A 14,856-nucleotide genomic window follows, 5' to 3' on the forward strand; every position below is an offset into this window, starting at 1 on the left:
TTCTTGGGATTGTCTGCGTTTTGGCGTTGGCATGTAGGCATTAGTTGGTTTTTGAGTGTAGATAGGACAGAAACCAGTGGGTGGATTTATTTAAATTGTGTCACAATGTTACTCTGTATGTGGGATTTTGTTTACAAATTTGTGGGATTGAAATTCACCTCAACAAACAACACAGAAAAGGTTTTAGAGCATTGATCAGTTACTTAGCCATTTGGTCAATCTCTGCATTCAGCTGTAGTATGCAGCATGTTTAGCAATTTCTTTGGATTTTATTGGAACAACAAGAGAAGAAGTAGGCCATTCAGTCCATCAATTCTGCTCCACCATTCATGAAATCAGAGCTGATCTGATCATCCTCAACTCCATTTTCCTGTCTTTTCCGCAAAACTCTTGGTTCCCTTCTTGGTTAGAAATCTGTCTCTCTCCATCTTGAGTTTGCTTAATGACCCAACCTTGACAGCTCTCTGCAGTAAAGAATCCCAGAGATTCATTACCTTCTGAAGGCAGAAAAGCCTCTTCATCTCTGTCTTAAATGTGCAATTCCTCATTCTCAGATGATGTCCCCTGGTCCAGAAGGGTAAACAACCTTCCCATATCTACTCTGTCAAGTCCCTAAATATCTTACATGTTTCAATAAGGGTCACCTCTCACTCTTCTAAACTTCAGTGAGTACCGACACAACCTACTCGATCTCTCCCTATAATACAGTCCCTCCACAGCCAATAGCATCATAATGAACTGTCTCTGAACTGCCTCCAATGGGTCCTAAAACTGTTCAGAATGTTCAGCTGTAATCTAACTAGTGTCTTCACTTCCCTGTTAATAGAACCAGCCAGCAGATGAAACAAAGCAAGTTGCATACAGCAGGATTTATAGGGGTCTGAGTGAAATGATCTGTGGCAGAATCACATGAGGAATCCAGTCAGGTCCATCTTAATGTGGGGAGCAAGTCATTGTCTGTGCTAAGCAGCGAGGGTGACGTTCTCGCTAGTCAGCGGAAAATTCCTAAGTAAAGGGGTTTATGGCTTGTTAAACACTAGACATCAAGGTTTCAAGATGTGGGTGTCAGAGTGAGTACCTGATAACTCACAACTTGCTCCAAAGGGCCTCCATGTTGGATACTGAGTACACACCATGGCCACTGACCACACACACATCCCACATCCACAAACATTGGCATCCAATATGCCAGCCTCCTGGTACATCTCCAATCCACTTACAGGATGTTTCTGCCCTTCAATGCTGCCCTTTGGGCTGTACCAGCCACTCCCATTGTAACACTGCAGCGAGGACGCTGTGTGCTCAGGGCTTTTAAGTTTATTTACTTCCTCAGTCTCACAGCTCCCTTCCCCACTCCAGTGTCATAGCTGCATCCTGTTTACGTGGGCTTAAACACACTTAATGTTTACCACTTGCATTTTTCAACTTTAACAACGGCATTAAATAACCATGCAATGCAATTATCCAAACATTATACCCTCTTCATTTCTAAACGTGCTAGAAACTAGTCGCAGATTAGATCATTCAGCTCATTAAGCCCTGCTTCACCATTCAATAAGCTCACCGATGTGTGTATTTTCCATAGTCGGCAATTCCATCTTCTCCCAAAAACTTTAGACCTCCCTTTCTGTTGAGAATCGATCTGTCTCTACCTCAATAATACTCAATGGCCTCCTTCCACCGCCTCCTGAGGCAGAGAGTTTCAAAGACTCACAACACTCTGAAAGAAAAACCCTCATCTCTGTCCTGAAAGGGTGACTCCCTAATTTTAATCAGTGCCCCCTAGTTCTAGACTGACCCACCAGAGTGACCATCCTTTCCCCATCCACCGTGTCCAGCCCATTCAGGATCTGATACACTTCAATCAGATTACCCCCTCACTCTGTAACCCCCAGTGAGAACCAGCCCAGTCTGTCCAACTTTTCTTCATCAAACAACCCCCTCGGTCCAGGGACCAATTCAGTTAACCCCCTCTAGACCACCTCCAATGAATTAGTATCCTTTCTTAAATAAGGAGACCAAAACTGTGCTTGGTATTCAAGATGCGGTCACATGATATCTGTCTATATCTGAAGCCTAACATCCTTACATTTATGTTAATTCTTCATGTAATAAAGGATAGGATCTCATTAACTTCCTTGATTAAAATCTAGTTCTTTGAACATATCTTTGGTAGGTTGTGCTAACATTTCCTAATGTGGCTGAGTATCACAGCTCATTATCTAGCCCTCCTGCAATGCACCTCAAGTCATTTTGCTATGCAAGTGGAACAATTTAGATATAAATTGCTGGATTTGAGTTTCACTGGAGTGTTGCAGGATCATGTTTATTGATATAATCTTAAATTGTTTTACAGAATGATTCCATCTTCTAGCAAGACGTTCCTTGTGAAAGACTTAGTTGCTGGACGAGACTATGACCTATGTGTTCTGGCTGTCTATGATGATGGAATTACCACTTTGACTGCGACACGGGCTGTAGGCTGTGTACAGTTCACCACAGAGAAGGAATACACACAGTGTCGATCCATGCACACCCAGTTCCTTGGTGGGACCATGATCATCATCATTGGTGGCATCATTGTGGCCTCTGTGTTGGTTTTCATCATCATCCTTATGATCAGATACAAAGTCTACAATAACACTGGGGAACACAAGACTAAGGTCAGTAACGTTTACTCACAGACTAATGGAAGTCAGAATGGGGCCATGCCACCATCAACCTCAAAACTGTTGGAAAGTCGAGAGGAACATGTCCAGGAGATGTTGCCAGATGCTCCCAAAGGAACCTTGGCCGTGGCTTTGACTACAGATTACGATAAAGCCTCTGTCACTCAAAGCCCATCTTTTCCCACAGAGGATATAACTCCTCATAAGCGAAGGAGAACTCGGACAGATGTGCCATTCTCTTCTAAGGAGATTCAAGGCGAGGACCAAGGTAGCACATCAACAGAACCCTGAAATTCCCAAGTTCTTTGAAGACATTATGTAAAGGAAAGAGTCAAATTCTACAAATTGTCATAATTCTAGTACTGTTCACAGATAGTCTGGGGTGTTAAATATAAACCAAAAATGTTGGAAATACTCAACAGACAGACAATATCTGCAGAGGGACAAATAGAGTCAATGTTTCACACTAATGATGGCCCTTCTACTGCCCTAGCATCTTCATAAGTACCTGCCTAAAAAGGCTGATCTTAGGGATCAGAAGAACCACAAAATTACAGTCTGACATTTTTCCATTTTTACAGATATATATATTTTTGATACCTTGAAGTATGACATTTGGAGATTGCCTGAAATTCTAGATGCAAGACCTCTGCAGAAATATAAAAATACATAGAACTACTGAGGAAGAGGGATTTATTTTCAGCAAAATCATTAATATGTGGTGCATCAAATAAAATCAAATACTGCGGATGCTGCATATCTGAATCACAGCCAAAACATGCTGGAATGCTCAGTTCCATCTCAGCGCAGTCTCTGCTGCTCAGAAATGTTTTTAATTTCTTTCATTCTGCTTATATCATCTTATTTTCATTTTATTTCATCTGTATAACCTCCTCCTGTTTTTCATTTCAGTACATTGCATGCTATCCAGCCTCCCTGTGATGCGTGAGTATAAGAGGGTGTACATATGTGTGTCTGACTGGATGTGATATGTGTTGGTGTTTCTCCATGAGCTCCCCCCTCCTTTCCACCAACCCCCACTTACACCTTTCTGCTCACATCCGTTCCTAACTGGATTACAGTTTCAATGTGCCCCCTCTACAGTTTCTTCATCTTCTGACAAAGACTGTTCATAATTACAACGTTTAAAAGCACCTGGATGGAGACATGAATAGGAAGAGTTTAGGTGGATATAGGTCATGTGCTGGCAAATGGGACTGGATTACTTTAGGATTTCTGGTCGGCATGGACAATTTGGACCCAATGGTCTGTTTCTGTGCTGTACAGCTCCATGACTCTATAAATAGTTACTCTGTTCACTTTTTTCAGCACTTCTTAGAGTTTCATTGAACATGTTATTTCATGGTCAGAAGTCAGACAACATCATGTTATAGTCCAACAGGTTAATTTGAAATCACAAGCTTTCACAACGTTGCCCACGTGATTTCAAATAAACTCATTGGACCATAACCTGGTGCTGTCTGACCTCTGACCCTGACCACCCCAGTCCAACACCGGCATCTCCACATCATTTGTTTTCATGCCAGCTGCCAGTGGCAGATAATGGGGCGGTTTGACTCTTGAAATTGATGATTTTGTCAGGTGACTGTTTGCACTATAGGTGCTCTGCATGTAGGCTCCTGGTGCTAAAGGGGATCTGCCCTTTGTCACCCACTCGCAGACTGCAATGTTTGTTTTTTTCAAACCAGCATTGCAAAGTTTGCACAAAAGGGCAGCCACGCTTATTCAACTTAAATTCAAAAGAAACATTTCGGATAAGAACCAGATGCCTGAATCTGAGGAGAGTTTGGATTTGCTAACTGAAGACAGATGAAAGCAAAGATTAAAATAATTGAAGTCACTCAGACTATCAGCTGGTAATCTTTAAAAACGCATGAGAGTATCAGGTCAGCTTAACCATCTCATAATTTGATAAATTACCGGCTATTACTGTCATAATGCTACCAGACTATGAAGGGATGGGGGATGGGGGTTGGGTGCAAGCTTTATTATTTTAATATGGGGACCAAGTAATATGATATGGGCTTTAGAAATGGAGCAAACAACGTTTTAACAGCTTGTTCTCTTGAATCTCTTTTCCAATATTTTTAGTTTTACTTTTTATTGCTTATAATCTCACACTCATTTCTCCCTCACCCCATCCTTCTGCTGTTCATTAAGTAATGGAGTGATAGCCATGATTGGTTGAAATCTAATACCGAAAGCCACTTTCTCTAATCGGAGGGGTGAGCATTAAGCTTTGACCTGGTTTTAGTGTTTTCAATGTTCGTGATTTGCTCGCATGTCCATTTCTTTCCTGGAATTACTTTAACGTTTGGAATTCATATAGGAGATTTAAACGTGCAAAAAACTCCATTTTAGTTACCCACATAAATCACAGGCCTTAACAAGCTCTTCAGTTCGTGAGGCTTGTGAATGAATCATGATTGTATTTGTCAGAGCACGCAGCATTCATTGCGGGTGAAGTTGATTTGCATCATAAATAGCAACTGAAGTGCTCAAAATTCTCACAACCAACAGACTCTGAGTCCGTACGCAATAGTCTGGACAGCTTCTCCAACTCTCAGCTCACGCAGTGTGAGGCCCTGGTCATGTAGGAGGAGGCTCGTTGGTCCACTGATCCCGATGCTGATCTTTTGAAGGATCTGTACTCTTTCATAGAGTCAGACAGCATGGAAACAGACCCTTTGGTCCAACTGGTCTATCCAGTGAGTTCTGGCTACTGATTGTAATGAGGTCAGCCTACTGGACCTCATATGACATGAGTCCCCTGGTTGGGGCTGTTAATCTGGCTGACATAAATGGATGAATATTAGGGATATTGAGACCCTGAATACCTGACTCAGTCAGAGGCAATGTTATTGTCAAAGGCTATACATTTGTAAATAAAAGGTGATTGGTGATGGGATGCAGCCTCTGAAGAGTTATTTCAAGTTCTATTTCCATGCTTTCACCATAGCCCTGCTGATTTTTCCTTTTAAATATTAAACCAATTCCATTTTGTTTGGGAGTTGAATCCACTGCACTTTCAAGATTGCAATAGCTCACAATGTTCCTTTGATCTTTCACATTCTTTTGCCAATTAACTTCAATTTGTTCCTTCTTCTTACTGATCCTTCTGCAATGGAAACAATTTCTCCTTTTTCACTGTATCAAAATGACTCATGATTTTGGAAACCATACCAACCCACCCCTTTAACCTTCTCTGCTCTAAGGAGAACAATCCTAGTTTCACCAGTCTCCCCACATGAGTAAAGTCCCTCATTCCCAAAACTATTCCTGGAAATGCCCTCATTAAGGTCTTCTCTTCCTTCTGAAAGCTTGCTGCTCAGAATTTTGTTTTTTTCATTTGATCACAGCATGAAGGCATTGCTGGCTAGGCCAGCATTTATTACCCATCCCTAATTGCCCAGAGGGTAGCCACAACTCAGCCATGATGTTGTGGGTCTGAAGTCACATGTCGACCAAACCAGGTAAAGATGGAAGTTTCCATCCCTAAAGGGTATTAGCAGGTCAGATGGATTTTTCCAACAATTGACAATGGATTTGTGGTTATCATTAGATTCTTAATTCCAGGTTTTATTGAATTTAAATTTCACCATCTGCTGTGACGTGATTCGGACCCAGGTCCCGGGAACATTATCTGGGTCTTTGGATGAACAGTCCAGTGACAATATTACTATGCCATTGCCTCCCCAGTAGCTGAATACAATCCTCTATTTTAAACACAAGCAGTGATTTACAAACGTTTATCATAACACCCTTCCTTTTGAACTAACTGTACTGGGAAAAATAAGGATGCCAAATGTTTTACTTTTGATGGGTTTTATCATCTTGTACTGTTAGCTTCAAAAACATTCTCAGACAAGATCCTGGCTTTCCCCAATCCTGCCCATTTTCCAACCAGATCATTTTGTTTCTTTTGTGTCTCCTGCTCTTTCTTCCTAAATGCACGTAACTTCACAAATCTCTGTATTAATTTTCACTTGTCATGTGTAATTTCATACATTTCTCCAAGCCCTGCCAAATTCTATTATTATCTTCCTCTCAGTTTCCTGCATTTTCAAGTTTCACTTCATCTGCAAACTTTGAACTTAAGCCGTGTCCAATCATGAGTAAATAGCAAAAAGGAACCGAAACCTTAGCATTGACCCCTAGGGGTCACGGTTTAAAAAGATGGTGTCTTCCATTTAAGATGGAGATGAGGAGAACTCTTTGTTCCCCAGAAGGTTGAGAGCCTTTGGAACTCTCACCCTCGGAGGCTGGTGGAGATGGGTCTTTAAACGTTTTTAAGGTAGACATGGATAAACTTTTGACTGACATTTTGCTGACACCACACATTTTTGCTCCAGTCTGAAAAACAAATATTCATGAATTACTCTCCACTTTCTGTTCTTTGATTAGATTTCCTACAGTGTGGAAACAGGCCCTTCAGCCCAACTAGTCCACACTGACCCTCCAAAGAGCAACCCACCCAGACCCATTCCCCTACATTTAACCCTGACCAATGCACCTAACACTACGGGCAATTTAGCATGGCCCATTCACCTGACTTGCACATCTTTGGACTGTGGGAGGAAACCAGAGCACCCGGAGGAAACCCACACAGACACGGGGAGAATGTGCAAACTCCACACAGACAGTTGCCTGAGGCGGGAATTGAACCTGGGTCCCTGGCGCTGTGAGGCAGCAGTGCTAACCACTGAGCCACCGTGCCGCCCATTAGTCAACTTTATATCCAAATAACCACAGTTCCTTATACTCTACAGGCTTTAATATTGTGAACAACACTTTGTCAAGAAAAAAGTTTTGGAAGTTGAAATGAACAGCAGTTTGTGAGTTAGCTGGAAAGTTAACCTAGGTAACTTATTAACTTAGACAATCATGATAACTGATAAAATGATCATGGACTCACCACAGAAGTGGAGGTTCAACCAAGACTCTACTTCCATAGCAACAAAGGTGTAGTTGTTACATTGTCTGGTGATACAAAGATATGATGTGGAGGTGCCAGTGTTGGACTGTGAGAGACAAAATCATACAACACCAGGTTATACTCCAACAGGTTTATTTAAAAGCACTAGCTTTCGGAGCGCTGCTCCTTCATCAGATGGTTGTAGAGCAGGATCATAAGACACAGAATTTATAGCAAAAGATCACAGTGTCTTGCAACTGCTACGATATATTGAACAAACCTAGATTGCCGTTAAGTCTTTTAACTTTCAGAATGGGTTGCAGGTTTCAGTTCATTAATATGTAAATCCCAAAACTTCTTTCAAGTCACATTCTCGAGATAACTTAAGGTTTTATAAAAAAAGGCGATTTCTCATCTGAGGCAATGCATTACAAGTGTTAGGTTAGAGTCTGTCTGTATCCCAATCTTGAGTCAGACTGGCTCTATTTTCAAAGTAGGAATTTATAAAATGTTACATGGGCTGACTACCTGCAGATGGTGCGCTTTTTGAACAAAATAGAAAGTATCTACACTTACAATTCTGCAAATGCAAATTCACCCCGTAGACTTATATGTGTGTGTGCTTGCATGTGCATGAGAGAGAGAGAATGTATGTGTGTGTGGGAGAGTGTGTGAGTGCATGCATGCATGCTTGGTAGAGTGTGTGCGTGAGTGTGATGGAATATAAGCCTATGAGAGAGTGTGTGCATGGTTGTGAGTGTGGGGTGTGCGTGTGTGTGTCTAAGTCTAAGAGAGCATGTGTATGATAGAGGGTTTGCTTGAGTGAGTATGTAAAAGTGTGTCTGTGTAAATCAACTGAGAGGATAATAAAGAGAGAGGCTAAAAACAGTGTGTAGAAATTTGAAAGACGGACTATAATGTAGAATGATGTGAACTTGCCTACTTTGGCAGGAAAAATGAAAGAAAGAATGCTTTATGTAAATGAAGAGGGACCTAAGGTGCAGAGGGATCTGGATAGCCTGGTGCACATCAGGTTAGCAGGCAAATCCAACAAGTGAACAGGAAGGCAAGTGGAACGTTGTCATTTATTACAAGGGAAATGGAAAATAAGATTAGGAATGTTTTGCTGCTGTTATACAGAGCATTGGTGAGACCATATCTGTAGTACTGTGGACATCTTTGGTCTCCTTATTTAATGGAATATTTGAACATGCTGGAATGTTCACTGGACCAATACCTGGAAATGGAGCCAAACGGTTATCTTAAGGAAATGTTGGACAGATTAGGCCTGTCCCGTTGGACTGATTTTCACTCAAGAGATGACAGCTTGTCCGGTCAGGCCAGCATTTAGTGTCCATCCCTAATTGCTCAGAGAGCAGTTTAGGAGTAACCCACATTGCTGGGGGTCTGGAGTCACATGTAAGGATAGCAGTTTCCTTCCCTAAAGGGCATTAGTAAACCAGATGGGCTTTTCCAACAACTGAGCTGACTTTTGGAACCACTATAGTCCAAGTGCTGTCTGTAGGTAGACCGACAATGCAGTTGGGGATTAGAAGAATAAGGTGTTGACATTGTTGAAATGTTTAAGATCCCAAGGAGAGTTGACAGGATGGATGCTGAAAGGATATTCCCCTCGAAGGGAGACGGCAGCTAGAGGCATCGTTTAAAAAGAAGGTGACTTCCATTTAAGATGGAGATGATGAGAACTCTTTTCTCCCAGAGAGATGAGAGTCTTTGGAACTCTCTTCCCCAGAGAGCAGTGCGGATGGGTAACTGGATGTGTTTTAAGGTTGACTGACAGGGGAGGGGAGGGTCAAAGGGGAAGTAGAGTTGAAACCGCAATCAGATTTTGTTGAATGGTGAGGTAGGGGCTGAATGGCCACCTCCTAATTTGCATGTTTGTATATTTGGTGCCACTTGAATTTTTTTTTGAGAGGGAGGTGTTAATTGTAACTTTAGTCAGAAAAAAATGCACAACTTGGAATGGTTTGAGGCATGTCAGTGATAAAGCAGTTTTCAGAAAGAACTAAGTGGCGAAATATAATTTTGAAAGAGCACAGCAAGAAAACAAGAATGATTCCTTGGTCCTGAACAAGGGTCAACAGACTTGAGCTGTTAACTCTGTACAGCTCTCTTCATATCCTGCTGAGTTCCTCCAGCAATTTTGTGTTCATTTCAGATTTCCACCATCTGCAGTTCTTTGTTTATTTTTATATAAGAATGTTTCTTTGTATGGAACAGTAAACACAAAGAGGTTTAGTGTGGATGAGTACCTGGATGATACACTCATTTTGCCACAGTACAATTCTGAGAGGATTCAGACTTTGTCTTTAACCTAGGCAGAGGCTGAATCACTGTAACTGATCATTGTCCACTGCCTCTTGCTGGATATTCTCAATACCTGGATGCTGGAGTGGTCTGATTTAACCTCGGCAGCAATGACATCTCTCCAGCCCTCTGAGTCATGTCTGTCTCACATTCTCAGGCATCAAACTTGTGCCACAGGATTGAGAAAAAATCAGGAACAAGAGCAAATTGGATATTCAGAGATGGAATAAAGAATCACGTTAGCTTTTGACACACCCTGAGGAGCTGACCTATTTTTGTCTTTCGGAAAGGACTCCTGATGTTGCTAAATATAATCTTTGCTTAAAATGTTCCTTAAGTTGTCTTTTGGATCATTTAAACCACAATAGAATTGTGAGCAAGAACGATGATGCCCTGAAGCTTTAGTGACTCCACATTCAGAGTCAAACAGTGTGGCGCTGGAAAAGCACAGCCTGTCAGGCAGCATCTGAGGAGCAGGACAGTCGATGTCTCAGGTATAAGCCCTTCATCAGGAATTCCCGAAACGTTGATTCTCCTGCTCCTCAGATGCTGCCTGACCTGCTGTGCTTTTCCAGCGCCACACTTTCTAACTCTGATCTCCAGTATCTGCAGTCCTTATCTTCTCCTGATTCCACATTCATGTCCGACAGAAAGTGAGAACTGTTAAACGTGAGGGGCGTTGGGTCTGGAAAATTTCACTCCTGTGTCCTACCCAAACCCCAAACCGTGGGAGGTAAGAATGGTAGGACTGAGAGGATAATGACTAACAAAGAGGTCAGGTAGCTGTGACGTACATAAGATTAGAAATTACCCTGTCAAAATTCAACTCCAAACACTTCTCTCTCTGTCTGGATCACACTAATCCTTGTCTATTTTATTAATGTTAATAAGCTGATGGAGATGAATGGAAATGAAACCCCCCTGACAGATCAGAGGGGGTAGATTGTTGAAATGCTTTTCCAGTTTTCCAATCAGGATCTCTCTTGTTCATCCGCTGTAGCCTAATAGGATCAGGAGAGGTCATTTCAGCTTCTCGCCCCTGCTCTATCATTCACTTTGAACTTGGCTGAACATCCCGCATCCTGCTAATCCCTAACCCAACTCACACCCTCCACACGCCACATGCTTCTTTCATTACTTTGCCATCCAGCCTGCCTTGAGACTGAAAAGTGTCCCTCTGTGACCCAGACCCAGTCAGTGTTTGACATTAACCGCTCAGTCTTTAATGGGGCTGTGGTCTCTGAATCCTTTCCCTGTTGGTTCAATATTTGGGTAATAATAGTCCCGTGCTGTAAAGGGACTCGTTCTTGAATATTGATGGAGTTCTTTTAGTGAATCTGTGTTATCAGCAAAGCAAAAAACCAATGTGGGCATTGAGTTAATTGATAACAACAAATGCTGGGGATCACAGCAGGTCAGGCAGCATTCGTGGAGAGAGAGCAAGCTGATGTTTCGTGTCTAGACGACTCTTCAGCAGAGTTGGTTATTTAGAGTTAATCAGAGTTAATCTGCAACCCTGCTCAGATCACAACCCATGCCCTGTTGGTGTAGTCAGCTATCCCCAATCCTAATCTACCATTTCCTCCTTTTCTATTTGTTTTGCCTTGATATTTAGCCAGTAAATATAGTTATTAATCTGAGGCTGAGCTTGGAATATAGTTGGGAACTGATGGTTTCCAGTGAAATTGCTTGAACTCCAGTTGGTCTGGGATGATGACATCACGGCTGAACGTTATGGTCACTCGGCTATAATCCAGAGACTGGGTTCAAATCCCACCAGGTCACCTGATGGAGATTAAATCCATAAATCTGAATGTGAAAGCTAGCTCCAGTGATAGCATCTATCATTGACTGTTGTACAAACCTAACCTGGTTCACTAATGTCCCTTAGGGAAAGAAATGTGCCACCAATACCCATCCTAGCCCTACATGTGACTCCAGACTGATAGCAATATGGTTGACTCTTAGCTGCCCCCGGAATGGTTCTTGAGAGACCATCAGTACCAAGGCAATTAGGGATGGGAAAAAAAAACTTGTCAGGGGCACTTACATCCTATGAAAAGCTAAATAACTGGAAACATAGAATGTTGGAAGTACATAACAACATCTTTCCATGTCCTAAGGCAATATAGAAATGTAAAACATCCAAAGATATTTCCCAGACAGATATTGCCTCCGTGAGGCAAATGATGAATGACTCGTTCATGCGATGAGTCTTGAGGAGGATCTAAAATGAGGAAAAAGAGAGGTGGAGAGATTTTGGGAGTATGTTCCCGTGTTGCTCGTGAAGGCAAAGCTCTTAATGTTGACATGAAGGAAATCAGGCTGACAAGGGGTTTAGATAGGGTAGACAGGGAGAGCATTTTTCCAAGTATGGTGACGGTGAGCATGAGGGGGCATGCCTTTAAATTGAGGGGTGATAGATATAGGACATATGTCAGAGATAGTTTCTTTACTCAGAGAGTAGTAAGGGTATGGAATGCTTTGCCTGCAACGGTAGTAGATTCGCCAACTTTAAGTACATTTAAGTCGTCATTGGACAAGCATATGGACGTACATGGAATAGTGTAGATGGGATGGGCTTCAGATTGGTATGACAGGGCAGCACAACATCGAGGGCCGAAGGGCCTGCACTGCTGTAATGTTCTATGTTCTATATGTTCTAAGAGGCAGAATGCAGATATCTCTGAGGTTGTGAGGTTGGAGGAGATTACAGAGATGGGGCTGGGGTCACAGATGCATAGGAACTGATGAGAATTCCAAGTTGATTTGGATAAAGATGCTCGAAACATCGACTCTCCTGCTCCTCGGATGCTGCCTGACCTGCTGTGTTTTTCCAATACCACACTCTCGACTCTGATCTCCAGTATCTGCAGTCCTCACTTTCTCCTGGGATAAAGGTCTGACAAAGGTCTGAGTGAAGACTGATTGTTAATGGGTAGTGCAAGCTAGGAGACTGATACCAATTTTGGAGGTGCTTACGTTAACACACACACTGGAAGGTGGGATCTCGGAAGGAAAGTCATGGAACAGTGAAGTCTGGAAGATGCTGGGATTGACTGTGGAAGGAGCTGCCAACAGCTCAAGCTGAAGAGTGAGTGACCATCAAAGAGGCAGTGCCTGATGGAGAAAATAGACTGAATTGGACCGAAGTCTGTCAGAGGGACAAATCCTGAGGTTATTCTCCCTTTCCAGCTTTTCTGGTTTCTAATTCTGTGCTTTGCCCTACTTTGCGTGAAAGTTAATTAAAAGCTCCTGCTAACTCAAGTCAGCAGGAACAGAGAAATGAATTAAACTTCACCCAGTTGGTGTCACCCATTGCTGACATCTGCTCCTCAATACGAGCTGTTATCTAAATTTGATCAGTACAGGGGGCAAATTACATCCAATTTTCAGATATCAGATTCGCAAGGCCAGACTATAAACAAGCTCAGATTTTACATGTGTTTCTGATAAGTTTTGCTATTGGGACAGATCACTCACAGCTTGTAATGTGACCTTATCTTTTACTTCCTCTGGATATTTTGTCTTTAACAAATAACAATTTTATGTGAAATTCCCCTCAGAGTCCATATATGCTCTTTCAGAAATCTCAAATTTATTTCCACTCCTCTAACTCAGAGATCAAGAGAACTAGCTATCAGTCTTTCTCTTGTCTCTCTCTCTCGTCATTTCTTAATAATCGTACTCCCTCTGTCTAAAATTAAACTTCCACAAGCAATCTCCCAGTTCGCTCCCACAGCACTGCTCCCTAAACTTTGCAGAAATTTGGCAAGATAAAATATTGCAAATGGAGTTTATCATTTTTCTGGACTTTTCCTCAAATTATTGAGAAAAATCAAGAAAGTCCTCAACAGAAATTTAACTCATTGGCCTCTGATCATTGTCCCTATATCCACTCTGCTCCTGGCCCAAGGAATCCTACTGATCTATCCTGTCTACCCTGATCTACCCTGATCTACCCTGATCTACCCTGTCTACCCTGATCTACCCTGATCTACCCTGATCTACCCTGTTTACCCTGTCTACCCTGATCTACCCTGATCTACCCTGTCTACCCCATGTACCCCATCTACCCTGATCTAACCTGATCTACCCTGATCTACCCTGTCTACCCTGTCTACCCCGTCTACCCTGTCTACCCTGATCTACCCTGATCTACCCTGTCTACCCGTGTACCCCGTCTACCCTGATCTACCCTGTCTCCCCTGATCTACCTTGTCCACCCTGATCTACCCTGATCTACCCTGTCTACCCCGTGTACCCCGTCTACCCTGATCTACCCTGTCTCCCCTGATCTACCTTGTCTACCCTGATCTACCCTGATCTACCCTGTCTACCCTGATCTACCCTGTCTGCCTGTCTACCCTGATCTACCCTGTCTACCCCATCTACCCTGATCTACACTGTCTACCCTGTCCTCCCTGATCTACCCTGTCTACCCTGTCTACTCTGATATACCCTGATCTACCCTGTCTACCCCATGTACCCCATCTACCCTGATCTACCCTGTCTCCCCTGATCTACCCTGTCTACCCCGTCTACCCTGTCCATCCTGATCTACCCAGTCTACCCTGATCTACCCTGATCTACCCTGATCTACACTGTCCACCCTGATCTACCCTGTCTACCCTGATCTACCCTGATCTACCCTGTCTCCCATGATCTACTCTGATATACCCTGATCTTCCCTGATCTACCCTGTCTACCCTGTCTACCCTGATATACCCTGATATACCCTGATCTACCCTGATATACCCTGATATACCCTGATCTACCCTGTCTACCCTGATCTACCCCGATCTACCCTGTCTACCCTGTTTACTCTGATATACCCTGATCTACCCTGTCTACCCTGATCTACCCTGTCTACCCCATGTACCCCATCTACCCTGATCTAACCTGATCTACCCTGATCTACCC

General features: G+C 42.8%; 1 protein-coding gene across 3 annotated transcripts in view; it reads left to right on the forward strand.

The window, feature by feature from the left end:
* LOC122542726 (leucine-rich repeat and fibronectin type III domain-containing protein 1-like protein) overlaps positions 1 to 14,856 on the forward strand; it is a 180,812-nt gene that overhangs the window by 144,744 nt on the left and 21,212 nt on the right. For all 3 annotated transcript variants that reach the window (XM_043680702.1, XM_043680704.1, XM_043680703.1), the window contains exon 3: positions 2,357 to 2,937. In XM_043680702.1, the coding sequence (XP_043536637.1) occupies positions 2,357 to 2,937 (581 nt within the window). The remainder of the gene's footprint in view (positions 1 to 2,356; positions 2,938 to 14,856) is intronic.

Source organism: Chiloscyllium plagiosum, chromosome 41 (genome assembly GCF_004010195.1).
Source record: "Chiloscyllium plagiosum isolate BGI_BamShark_2017 chromosome 41, ASM401019v2, whole genome shotgun sequence".
In the NCBI taxonomy this organism is placed as follows: domain Eukaryota; kingdom Metazoa; phylum Chordata; class Chondrichthyes; order Orectolobiformes; family Hemiscylliidae; genus Chiloscyllium; species Chiloscyllium plagiosum.